The sequence below is a fragment of the Epinephelus moara genome, chromosome 2, assembly GCF_006386435.1.
Source record: "Epinephelus moara isolate mb chromosome 2, YSFRI_EMoa_1.0, whole genome shotgun sequence".
NCBI lineage: Eukaryota > Metazoa > Chordata > Actinopteri > Perciformes > Serranidae > Epinephelus > Epinephelus moara.
The window spans coordinates 501,224-513,530 of NC_065507.1; the positions used below are offsets into that span (position 1 = coordinate 501,224).

At 46.0% G+C, this 12,307-nt stretch overlaps 1 protein-coding gene across 3 annotated transcripts in view; it reads left to right on the forward strand.

Moving 5' to 3' along the window:
* LOC126400038 (diacylglycerol kinase delta-like) overlaps nucleotides 1–12,307 on the forward strand; it is a 37,981-nt gene that overhangs the window by 12,179 nt on the left and 13,495 nt on the right. The window contains exons 2-15 of one of the 3 annotated variants that reach the window (XM_050060453.1): nucleotides 593–703; nucleotides 788–868; nucleotides 4,808–4,912; nucleotides 5,036–5,168; nucleotides 5,292–5,398; nucleotides 6,424–6,549; nucleotides 9,429–9,531; nucleotides 9,611–9,773; nucleotides 10,073–10,181; nucleotides 10,383–10,522; nucleotides 10,831–10,915; nucleotides 11,005–11,099; nucleotides 11,190–11,289; nucleotides 11,734–12,076. In XM_050060453.1, the coding sequence (XP_049916410.1) occupies nucleotides 593–703; nucleotides 788–868; nucleotides 4,808–4,912; nucleotides 5,036–5,168; nucleotides 5,292–5,398; nucleotides 6,424–6,549; nucleotides 9,429–9,531; nucleotides 9,611–9,773; nucleotides 10,073–10,181; nucleotides 10,383–10,522; nucleotides 10,831–10,915; nucleotides 11,005–11,099; nucleotides 11,190–11,289; nucleotides 11,734–12,076 (1,801 nt within the window). Of the gene's footprint in view, nucleotides 1–592; nucleotides 704–787; nucleotides 869–2,528; nucleotides 2,657–4,807; nucleotides 4,913–5,035; nucleotides 5,169–5,291; nucleotides 5,399–6,423; nucleotides 6,550–9,428; nucleotides 9,532–9,610; nucleotides 9,774–10,072; nucleotides 10,182–10,382; nucleotides 10,523–10,830; nucleotides 10,916–11,004; nucleotides 11,100–11,189; nucleotides 11,290–11,733; nucleotides 12,077–12,307 lie in introns of those variants that run through there. The other 2 variants (XM_050060470.1, XM_050060461.1) reach the window with 2 other exon arrangements.

Sequence of the window (12,307 nt, forward strand, 5' to 3'; positions counted from 1 at the left end):
TCAGAGAGGACTGAGACCTCCGCTGCAACACTGGAATCAGAGAGGACTGAGACCTCCGCTACAACACTGGAGTCAGAGAGGACTGAGACCTCCGCTGCAACACTGGAATCAGAGAGGACTGAGACCTCCGCTGCAACACTGGAGTCAGAGAGGACTGAGACTTCTGCAACACACTATTACTGAAAGAAAAAATAGCATAACAAATTATACAATATAAGATATTATAAAGACAAAATGTAAAATAAATATAAAATATAGAAACTCAAATCTAAACTTAAAATCAAAACAAAGTGTAAAATCAGTTTAATATAAAACATTAATGTGTCGTCGTGTTTATTAAATAAAGTTTTAATGAATGTTCATTAAACAGAAACAGATCTGTGTTATTGATGATTGATTTATAATATAATCAATAACATGATCAGTCAGCTGATGGACACACCCTGCTGCAATAAAACTACTTCCTGTCTGTCAGTGTTTCATTCATTATTGATTATTGATTGGTGTTTGATTCACAACCAGACGACTCATGTTTAATATGATAATTTTAATATTCAATCTATCTGATTATTGATTATTGATGATGTTTCAGACAGTGTTGAAGGAGGGCACTCTGATGAAACAGACCAATTCGTTCCAGCGGTGGAAGAGACGATACTTCAAACTGAGAGGGCGGACTCTGTACTACGCTCAGACCGCCAAGGTGAGTCACCTGGCAGCTCCGCTGTGACATCATGCTGTGGGAGTGGTCAGTTCTGTGTGACATCACAGTGTTTTCTGTCTCCAGTCGATCATCTTTGACGAGGTGGACCTGACGGATGCCAGCGTGGCCGAGTCCAGCACCAAGAACGTCAACAACAGCTTCACCGTGAGTCTTCATCCTTCAACCATCCTCCTCATCATCACCACCAACACACTCTCAGTCCCACATAATACAGATCCAAACATGTATTCATCCACCACAGAAAGTAGTCCCAGCAGACTCCTGATGGTCAGCGAGCAGCTGGATGATGAAATCACTGATCAGACGTCAGATCTGAACCAATGAGCTTTTTGTTGTTTGTTTGTTGATCATCAGATTTACTGTGTGTGTAGTTTTTACTGCAGACGGAGGTGACGGAGGTGACGGAGGTGACGGAGGTGACGTTCACCCCAAAATCACAAACTACAGATTAATGTGTAAATTATAATAAAATAAGCTGTTTGACTGTCAGGTTATACATCATTGTTATTATTAGTAGTAGTAGTAGTATTTTAAAAATAAAATATAATAAAATAAAATTAATTAATTAATTTTCCATTTTGGCACAAACGTCCACTTGGACTCAAAAATGAATTGATTAGAATTTGGTGGTCAAAGGTCACTGTGACCTTGCATGTTGTCATTTCTTCTTGATATTTCAGGAACACCCTGAGGGAGTTTTCTCACATCTGGCACAAACGTCCACTTGGTAATCAAAGGTCACTGTGACCTTGCTTCTATTTCATTATTATGAACACAATATTTCAAAAACATCTTGTAGAAAAAAAAATTTAAAATCTGACACCAACAAGCACTAGGACTTGGGAATTTGGTGCCCAAAGGTCACTGTGACCTCATCCATTGCATTCTCATAAATGCAATATCTCAGGTGCAGCTTGAAGGAATTTCTGTAAATTTGACACAAACATCCACTTGGACTCCAGAATGAATTGATTAGACTTGGTAGTTGAAGGTCCAAGGTCACTGTGACCTTGCATGGTCTCATTTCATGAACATGATATTTAAGGAACACCCTGAGAGAGTTTTTTAAAAGAAAAGAATATGGCACAAATGTCCACTTGGTATTAAAAGGTCAGAGGTCATTGTGACCTTCCTTCAGTTTCATTATCACGAACACAAGGTTTCAAGAACGCCTTGAGGGATTTTTTTTTAATTTGGCACAAACATCCACTTGGACTTGACAATGAACTGATCAGAATTTGGTGGTCAAAGGTTATTGTGACCTAATCCATTGCATTCTCTTCACCTCCATATCTCAAGAACAGCTTGAGGATATTTCTTTGAATTCGGCACAAACATCCGTTTGGACTCAGTAATGAACTGATCAGAGTTTGGTGCTTGAAGGTCAAAGGTCATTGTGACCTCACTAGACTCCAGAATTCATTCACTGATTCAGACCAAACTTGACTCAAATGTCTAACAGGATGAAATAATAAAGGTCAAAGGTCAGCTTGGCTGTGACATCATTACATCTCAGGAACAGAAGGGGATACATTTGATTGATCTGATTGGTCAGCTCTTCAGTGTGTGAATGATAAACTGTGAGCTGATTGGTCCATGGCAGCATGCGGCGGCGAGGTGTTGGTTCCAGTTTAAAGTGAAGAACGTTCTGTGTCTCCACTCTGAGCTCAGCTGTTTGTCTTATTTTGATGGGCTCTGTCACTTCCTGTAGCTCAGGCTGTGTATTTATAGAGACTCAGGAGGGGGGGCGTCTGCATGACGACAGTCAGGAAGTGGGTGGAGTCATAGGAGAGGAAGTGGGTGGGGCTAGTGTAGAGACAGAGAGGCAGTGAGACACAGAGAAGAAGAGGATGAGGTCTCCTCGGGAGTTATTAATAAGATCAATGATCTGATCAGAAGAGGAGACCAGACAGCGTCTCACACAGGTGCACGGTAAGAAGGAGCTGATTGGTCACGCTGTGATGTCATAGTGATGTTTTTACCGTCATTAACAGGGTCTTAAAGGTCAGTTACTGGTTGCTGCAGATCATCATGTGGTCATTAAACGTGTTTAGGTGTTAAAATGGAGAAAGACGATGACATCATTCAGCTTTTTATTCTTTATATCAGTGAAGAAGACGATGATGGTGATCTTTGTTCTCTACGTCACAGCGTCATGGTGTCATGTGTCATGGTGTCAGAGCGGAGGAGTTAAGCTAGAGAAACAGACAGAGGACAGGAAACACCACTGAGCACAGTGTCAACTCACACTGAGGCTGACATTCATCTTTGTAAATAATAATAATAATAATAGTGAATCATTGAAAACATTTTAACCCTTTCAGAGTTTTAAGTTTGAGTATTTCGATCATCTTCACTGATCTTTACAGAGTCATGTGTTGTATGAAGATATAAACAGTTTAAACATCAAACTAAAGAACAAATTTGTGACTTTTCATAAAAAAGAACATGTCAGACAGAAAACTGAGAAAAATGATTTTTTTTGTCAAAAGTCATTTTCGATATAAAAAATAATTTCACATTCACATGTTTTGTTTTTTCTCATTTCCTTACGTCAGTTTGAATTCTATAAATGAAAATGATAATATTCTGTGTGAGGTACAGCAGCGGAACACGTTGTCACGTTCAGTGACGCTTCAGTGTTCTATTGTCTCCATCTCCTCTGTGGTCGTCATGGAGATCCCGTTTCAGCCCACCAAACTTGTTTACTTCTTCGTCTAATCAGATTCAGAATGTTGATCAGAACAGGAAGTGACAGAGTCTGAGGCAATCGACATCTCCACGACTTTAGAAACCGTAAACTTTTCTGTCCTTCAGTTTACAGGCTGCTACATCTTCTTCCTGTTTCCAGTGGAGCTTCTTCTTCATTGGTTTTTGGACACAGCAGTACTGTTCTAGTTCACAGGATGTGTCACAGCGCCCCCTATCTTATCACAGTGAAAACCCAGGTTGATGGCAGATAAAGAGTTCATGTGGACACCTCCCTCTGTCGTCCCTGAGCTGATGAGTTCAGATCATTACTCACAGAGCAGGTGAATCTGTGATCGCCAGGCGAACACAGAAACAGGAAATGATCTGATGACATCACACATGATGTAGAAGAGCTGCAGAGTGGAACCTGACGTGAAGTTTAATCTGAACAAAGACAGACTTCTGTGTGAACGGTTCTGATCAGGAACGTCACTGTCAGCCTCAGAGACTGGAGGGTTTGACTCCGCCCCCTCAGAGGAAGACAGACATGAGATTCACTTCCTGTTGTCCTGTCCTGTGTATGAAGACATGAGGGACGTCTCAGTGTGATGACCTCTGTCTGTGTTGACTTCTTCATGATGAAGTTTAGTTTCAGAAGGAGAACCTTTAACGTGTCTGACTTTGTACATGCGCTCTGAGACCAACGGCGAGGATTCTGTTTCAGACTCGGCTGTTAGTTAAGATGAATTTCAGCTGTTCCCAGTCAGCTGGTCGTCACTGCGTCACATCTCGAACTCTCAGCTCTGCGTTTGAAAACAAACATCTTTAAATATCAGCTGATTATATCCAGTCTCAGCAGTCTGAGATGAAGCAGCGCTCTGTGTGTCGGGGTCATGTGACACCGCGAGCTCACAGTGATGCCACTCAGACTCCTGATCGCCGTTACATAACGAGCCATGATGAGATTTCACCATCCCAGTCTGTTTCTCACTTGCCGACATCCTGCTGATCAATAACTGATACATCAATCTGTCAGCGAACACAGACTGATCAATAATCAATAATCAATCCTGATCAGTCACAAGGGACTCGTCTCCTCAGCTCCGCCTCCGACTGTCTGAACGTCTCTCTGCGTCTTTGTGTCTGTGGGAACAGACGCTTCATTGTGGAGCAACAGGAAGTGGAAGACCACGTGTCCCACACACACACACACACACAAAATAAAGGTCCAGCTGCAACAACACAGTTAACCAGCGTCTGTGTGTGTGTGATGTGTGTTGTTGTGTGTACTTTGTGTGTATAATGTGTGTTGTTGTTGTTGTTGTTGTGTGTACTGTGTGTAGTTGTTGTGTGTACTGTGTGTGTAATGTGTGTTGTTGTGTGTGTGTGCAGGTGATCACGCCCTGCAGACGCCTCATCCTGTGCGCTGACAACAGGAAGGAGATGGAGGAGTGGATGGCGGCGCTGCGCAGCGTCCAGAACAGACAGAACTATGAGGTCAGTCCCAGTCTGAGTCCCAGTCTAACCAGCAGTCCCAGTCTGAGTCCCAGTCTAACCAGCAGTCCCAGTCTGACCAGCATTCCCAGTCCCACCCTCTAACAGTGTCTCTGTCTCTCCCAGTCCACCCAGTATAGCATGGACCACTTCAGTGGGATGCACAACTGGTACGCCTGCTCCCATGCCAGGCCCACGTACTGTAACGTCTGTAGGGAGGCGCTGTCAGGGGTGACATCACACGGCCTGTCCTGTGAAGGTACACAAACAGACTACACACTCAGTACACACTTAGTACACACTTAGTACACACTGATCATCCTGCCTGTGTGTGTGTGTGTGTGTGTGTGTGTGTGTGTGTGTGTGTGTGTGTGTGTGTCAGTCTGTAAGTTTAAGGCTCATAAGCGCTGTGCTGTTCGAGCTACCAACAACTGTAAATGGACGACACTGGCTTCTATTGGGAGGGACATCATTGAGGACGAGGACGGGGTGAGACACATCTCAATGTTCCTGGATTTAAACAGAGACAGTGAATGCCTGGTCTCCAGCTGACCACTGACCTGTCCTCTGTCCTCTGTCCTGTCCTCTGACCTGTCCTCGGTCCCCTGTCCTGTCCTCTGACTTGTCCTCGGTCCCCTGTCCTGTCCTCTGACCTGTCCTCTGTCCCCTGTCCTGTCCTCTGACTTGTCCTCTGTCCTCTGCCCTGTCCCCTGTCCTGTCCTCTGACCTGTCCTCTGTCCTTTGACCTGTCCTCTGACCTGTCCTCTGTCCCCTGTCCTGTCCTCTGACCTGTCCTCTGTCCCCTGTCCTGTCCTCTGTCCTCTGTCCTGTCCTCTGACCTGTCCTCTGTCCCCTGTCCTGTCCTCTGACCTGTCCTCTGTCCCCTGTCCTGTCCTCTGACTTGTCCTCGGTCCCCTGTCCTGTTCTCTGTCCTCTGACTTGTCCTCGGACCCCTGTCCTGTCGTCTGACCTGTTTTCTGTCCTCTGACCTTTCCTCTGTCCCCTGTCCTGTCCTCTGACTTGTCCTCTGTCCTCTGCCCTGTCCCCTGTCCTGTCCTCTGAACTGTCCTCTGTCCTTTGACCTTTCTTCTGACCTGTCCTCTGTCCTCTGACCTGTCCTCTGTCCTCTGCCCTGTCCCCTGTCCTGTCCTCTGACCTGTCCTCTGTCCTTTGACCTGTCCTCTGACCTGTCCTCTGTCCTCTGACCTGTCCTCTGTCCTCTGCCCTGTCCCATCCTCTGACCTGTCATCTGTCCTCTGCCCTGTCCCCTGTCCTATCCTCTGACCTGTCCTCTGTCCTTTGACCTTTCCTCTGACTTGTCCTCTGTCCTTTGACCTGTCCTCTGACCTGTCCTCTGTTCCCTGTCCTGGCCTCTGACCTGTCCTCTGTCCTCTGACCTGTCCTCTGACCTGTTCTCTGTCCTCTGTCCTGTCTCCTGACTTGTCCTCTGTTCACTGTCCTGTGCTCTGTTCCCTGTCCTGTCCTCTGAACTGTCCGCTGTCCCTTGTCCTCAGGTGTCCATGCCTCATCAGTGGTTGGAGGGGAACCTGCCAGTGTCGGCCAAATGTAACGTCTGTGATAAGACTTGTGGCAGCGTCCTCCGCCTGCAGGACTGGAGATGTCTCTGGTGTAAGGCCATGGTGAGAAGGGTCTTGATTATGACTGACAACAACAAGTGTAAAGATGGAGGGAGGTACTGTGTTCAGATAATAGTTTAGGTTTAATTCAAGTGTAGTACTGGGGTAGTTCAGATGTAGACCAGTTGACAGTTCAGGTATAGTGTAGGTGACATTTCAGGTGTAGTTCAGGTGTCGTTCGGGTGTAATTTAAGTGTAGTACAGGTGTAGTTCTGGTGTAGTTAAGGTGTTCTGTAATTGGTGGTTCAGGTGTAGTTCAGGTGACAGTTCAGGTGTACCATTAGGTGACAGCTGAGGTGTAGTTCAGGTGACAGCTGATGTGTAGTCCAAGTAACAGTTGAGGTGTAGTTCAGGTGTAGTTCAGGAGACAGCTGCGGTGTAGTTCAGGTGACAGCTGATGTGTAGTCCAAGTAACAGTTGAGGTGTAGTTGAGGTGTAGTTCAGGTGACAGCTGATGTGTAGTCCAGGTAACAGTTGAGGTGTAGTTCAGGTGTAGTTCAGGTGACAGCTGATGCGTAGTCCAGGTAACAGCTGAGGTGTAGTTCAGGTGACAGTTCTGGTGTAGTTTATGTGACAGTTCAGGTGTAGTTAAGGTGTAGTTCAGGTGTAGTTTAGCTGACAGTTGAGGTGTAGTTCAGGTGTAGTTTAGCTGTCAGTTGAGGTGTAGTTTAGGTGACAATGGAGGTGTAGGTCAGGTATAGTTTAGGTGACAGTGGAGGTGTAAGTCAGGTGACAGGTCAGGTGACAGTTCAGGTGTAGTTCAGGTGTAGTTCAGGTGTTGTCCAGGTGTAGCATTAGGTGACAGTTCAGGTGTTGTCCAGGTGTAGCATTAGGTGACAGTTGAGGTGATAGTTGAGGTGTAGTTTAGCTGACAGTTGAGGTGTAGTTCAGGTGTAGTTTAGGTGACAGTTGAGGTGTAGTTTAGCTGACAGTTGAGGTGTAGTTCAGGTGAAGCATTAGGTGACCATTCGGGTGTAGTTCAGGTGTAGTTTAGCTTACAGTTGAGGTGTAGTTGAGTTGTCCTTTAGCTGACAGTTAAGATGTAGTTCAGGTGTAGTTTAGGTGACAATGGAGGTGTAGGTCAGGTGTAGTTTAGGTGACAGTGGAGGTGTAGGTCAGGTGACAGGTCAGGTGACAGTTGGGGTGTAGTTCAGGTGAAGTTTAGGTGACAGTTGAGGTGTAGTTCAGTTGTAGTTTAGCTGACAGTTGGGGTGTAGTTCAGTTGTAGTTTAGCTGACAGTTGAGGTGTAGTTCAGGTGTAGTTTAGCTGACAGTTGGGGTGTAGTTCAGGTGTAGTTTAGGTGACAGTTGAGGTGTAGTTCAGTTGTAGTTTAGCTGACAGTTGGGGTGTAGTTCAGATGTAGTTTAGCTGACAGTTGAGGTGTAGTTCAGGTGTAGTTTAGCTGACAGTTGAGGTGGACTCACCCCAATTGGGGTGTAGTTTAGGTGACAGTTGAGGTGTAGTTCTGGTGTAGTTTAGCTGACAGTTGAGGTGTAGTTCAGTTGTAGTTTAGCTGACAGTTGAGGTGGACTCACCCCAATTGGGGTGTCGTTCAGGTGTAGTTTAGGTGACAGTTGAGGTGTAGTTCAGTTGTAGTTTAGCTGGCAGTTGAGGTGTAGTTCAGTTGTAGTTTAGCTGACAGTTGAGTTGTAGTTTAGCTGACAGTTGAGTTGTAGGTCAGGTGTAGTTTAGCTGACAGTTGAGGTGTAGTTCAGTTGTAGTTTAGCTGACAGTTGAGGTGTAGTTCAGATGTAGTTTAGCTGACAGTTGAGATGTAGTTCAGGTGTAGTTTAGCTGACAGTTCAGGTGTAGTTCAGGTGTAGTTTAGCTGACAGTTGAGATTTAGTTCAGTTGTAGTTTAGCTGACAGTTGAGGTGTAGTTCAGGTGTAGTTTAGCTGACAGTTGAGATGTAGTTCAGTTGTAGTTTAGCTGACAGTTGAGGTGTAGTTTAGCTGACAGTTCAGGTATAGTTAAGGTGTAGTTTAGCTGACAGTTGAGGTGTAGTTCATTTGTAGTTTAGTTGACAATTGAGATGTAGTTCAGGTGTAGTTTAGCTGACAGTTGAGGTGTAGTTCAGGTGTAGTTTAGCCGACAGTTGAGGTATAGTTAAGGTGTAGTTTAGCTGACAGTTGAGGTGTAGTTCAGGTGTAGTTTAGCTGACAGTTGAGGTGTAGTTTAGCTGACAGTTGAGGTGTAGTTTAGCTGACAGTTGAGGTGTAGTTCAGGTGTAGTTTAGCTGACAGTTCAGGTGTAGTTTAGCTGACAGTTGAGGTGTAGTTCAGGTGTACTTTAGCTGACAGTTGAGGTATAGTTAAGGTGTAGTTTAGCTGACAGTTGAGGTGTAGTTTAGGTGACAGTTGAGATGTAGTTTAGGTGTAGTTTAGGTGACAATTGGGGTGTAGTTCAGGTGTAGTTTAGCTGACAGTTCAGGTATAGTTAAGGTGTAGTTTAGCTGACAGTTGAGGTGAAGTTCAGTCGTAGTTTAGCTGACAGTTGAGATGTAGTTCAGGTGAAGTTTAGCTGACAGTTGAGGTGTAGTTCAGGTGTAGTTTAGCTGACAGTTGAGGTGTGGTTCAGTTGTAGTTTAGCTGACAGTTGAGATGTAGTTCAGGTGAAGTTTAGCCGACAGTTCAGGTGTAGTTCAGGTGTAGTTTAGCCGACAGTTCAGGTGTAGTTCAGGTGTAGTTTAGCTGACAGTTCAGGTGTAGATGAAGGTGTTGGGGGATGTGTAAATAACTGAACACGCAGGTGTAGTTTAGCTGACAGTTGGGGTGTAGTTCAGGTGTAGTTTAGCTGACAGTTGAGGTGTAGTTGAAGGTGTTGGGGGATGTGTAAGTAACTGAACACGCAGACATGATGTGGTGTGTGTCTGTCCTCCAGGTGCACTCGGGTTGTAAGGAGCAGCTGTCCTCTAAGTGTCCACTGGGACAGTGTAAAGTGTCTGTCATCCCTCCAACTGCGCTCAACAGCATTGACTCTGACGGTGAGACTCCTCAGGACAGGTGATCGTTCCTCAGACACACCTGAGTTCACTCATGCTGACTGTCCATCTGTGTCTTCAGGGTTCTGGAAGGCGTCCTGTCCTCCGTCCTGCACCAGTCCTTTGCTGGTGTTTGTTAACTCCAAGAGTGGAGACAATCAGGGCGTCAAATTTCTGAGACGCTTCAAACAGCTGCTGAACCCGGCACAGGTGTTCGACCTGATGAACGGCGGCCCTCACCTGGGGTGAGACATAGACAGAGACACACACAGAGACAGAGACAGAGACACACAGACAGAGAGGGAGAGACAGACAGACACAGACAGAGACACACACAGAGACAGAGACACACAGAAACACACAGACAGACACAGACAGAGATACACAGACAGACAGACAGAGAGACACACAGAGACAGAGACAGACAGACAGACAGTCAGACAGACAGACAGACACAGACAGAGACAGGGACACAGACAGACAAACAGTTTTGTTCGAATCACATGTGTCATGTCCAGGTGTAAACATTAACTCTGTCTCTCAGTCTGCGTTTGTTCCAGAAGTTTGATACATTCAGGATCCTGGTGTGTGGAGGAGATGGCAGCGTCGGCTGGGTCCTATCTGAGATTGACGCGCTCATGCTGCACAAACAGGTTTTTAATTAATGATTAATTTATTGTTTTAAAGAAGAAGAAAAGTTCTGTGGTCAGATATTAGGAATGTTCCCTTCTATGTTGCCTGTGTCTGAATGTAAAGATAGAGGGTGCCATCAGGTGTAAATATGACTGACTGTCTCTGTGAAGGATGAACCTGTTGTGTATTGTTTATGTTGTTTGTTTGTGTTGTTGTTGCAGTGTCAGCTGGGAGTTCTTCCTCTGGGGACCGGGAATGATCTGGCCCGGGTCCTGGGATGGGGGTCAGCCTGTGACGACGACACACAGCTTCCTCAGATACTGGAGAAACTGGAGAGAGCCAGCACCAAGATGTTAGACAGGTAACTGTTACCTATCTGAGGTCAGACAGGTAACTGATGTCAGACAGATAACAGAGGTCTGACAGGTGACTGATGTCAGACAGGTAACTGATGTCAGACAGGTAACTGATGTTAGACAGGTAACTGATGTCAGACAGGTGACTGAGGTCAGACAGGTGACTGAAGTCAGACAGGTAACTGATGTTAGACAGGTGACTGAGGTCAGACAGGTGACTGATGTTAGACAGGTGACTGAGGTCAGACAGGTGACTGAAGTCAGACAGGTAACTGAGGTCAGACAGGTAACAGTCTCCGTCCTTCTGCTGTAGATGGAGTATTATGGTCTATGAGACAAAGTTTCCACGGCAACACTCTGCGTCCACGGTCACAGAGGACTGCAGTGACGACTCAGAGGTAACAGGAACTGACATCACTTCCTGCTGTTAAAGGTCACACACCTGACCGTGCTCCCTGGACTGACCCCAGTGTGTCCTCTGATCTAGGTTCAGCAGATTCTGACCTACGAGGACTCGGTGGCTGCTCACCTGTCCAAGATCCTTACCTCAGACCAGCACTCTGTCGTCATCTCCTCCGCTAAGTACGTCTGTGTGTTTCTACCTGTCATACTGTGTATATGTCTGTCTGTGTGTTCATGTATGTAACATGTATGTATGTGTGACACGTTCAGGGTCCTGTGTGAAACGGTGAAGGACTTTGTGGCTCGTGTTGGTAAAGCTTACGAGAAGAACACAGAGAGTTCAGAGGAGTCGGAGGCCATGGCCAAGAAGGTACGAGTCATCGATCTGTTTGTGATGAGTCATCGATCTGTTTGCGATGAGTCATTTGTCTGTTTGTGAGGAGTCATCAGTCTGTTTGAGAAGAGTCATCGGTCTGTTTATGATGAGTCATCGATCTGTTTGTGATGAGTCATCCATCTGTTTGAGATGAATCATCAGTCTGTTTGTGATGACTCATCGATCTGTTTGCAGTAAGTCATCGATCTGTTTGCGATGAGTCATTGATCTGTTTGTGAAGCGTCATCGATCTGTTTGTGATGAGTCATCCGTCTGTTTGTGATGAGTCATCCATCTGTGTTGATGAGTCATTGATCTGTTGGTGATGAGTCATCCGTCTGTTTATGATGAGTCATCGATCTGCTTGTGATGAGTCATCGATCTGTTTGTGATGAGTCATCGATCTGTTTCACGTGTTGACCTGTGTTCCTGTGTCAGTGCGGGGTGCTGAAGGAGAAACTGGACTCTCTGCTGAAGACTCTGAATGAGGAGTCTCAGGCCTCCACCTCACTGCCCCCGGCTCCGCCCCCCACCATCGCTGAGGAGCAGGAAGAGACCGAGGGAGTCGTACTGCCTCCTCTTCATCATCATCATCATCATCATCATCACCAACATCAACATCATCATCATCATCCTCCTCCTCACGCCCCGCCCCTCTCCCCACGGACCAACACAACCTCCTCTGCAGCTGTGGCTATTTTTAAACCCCGAGAGCAGCTGATGCTGAGAGCCAACAGTCTGAAGAAAGCCATCAGGCAGATCATCGAGCACACTGAGAAAGGTACGCCACACACAGGATCTACAGGTAGATCACAGGTAGACTACAGGTACGACACGTAGACTGCAGGTACAACAGGTAGACTACAGGCATAACAGGTAGACTACAGGTATCACAGGTAGACAGGTATGACTGGTAGACTACAGGTAGATCACAGGTAGATCATCGAGCACACTGAGAAAGGTACGCCACACACAGGATCTACAGGTAGATCACAGGTAGACAGGTATGACT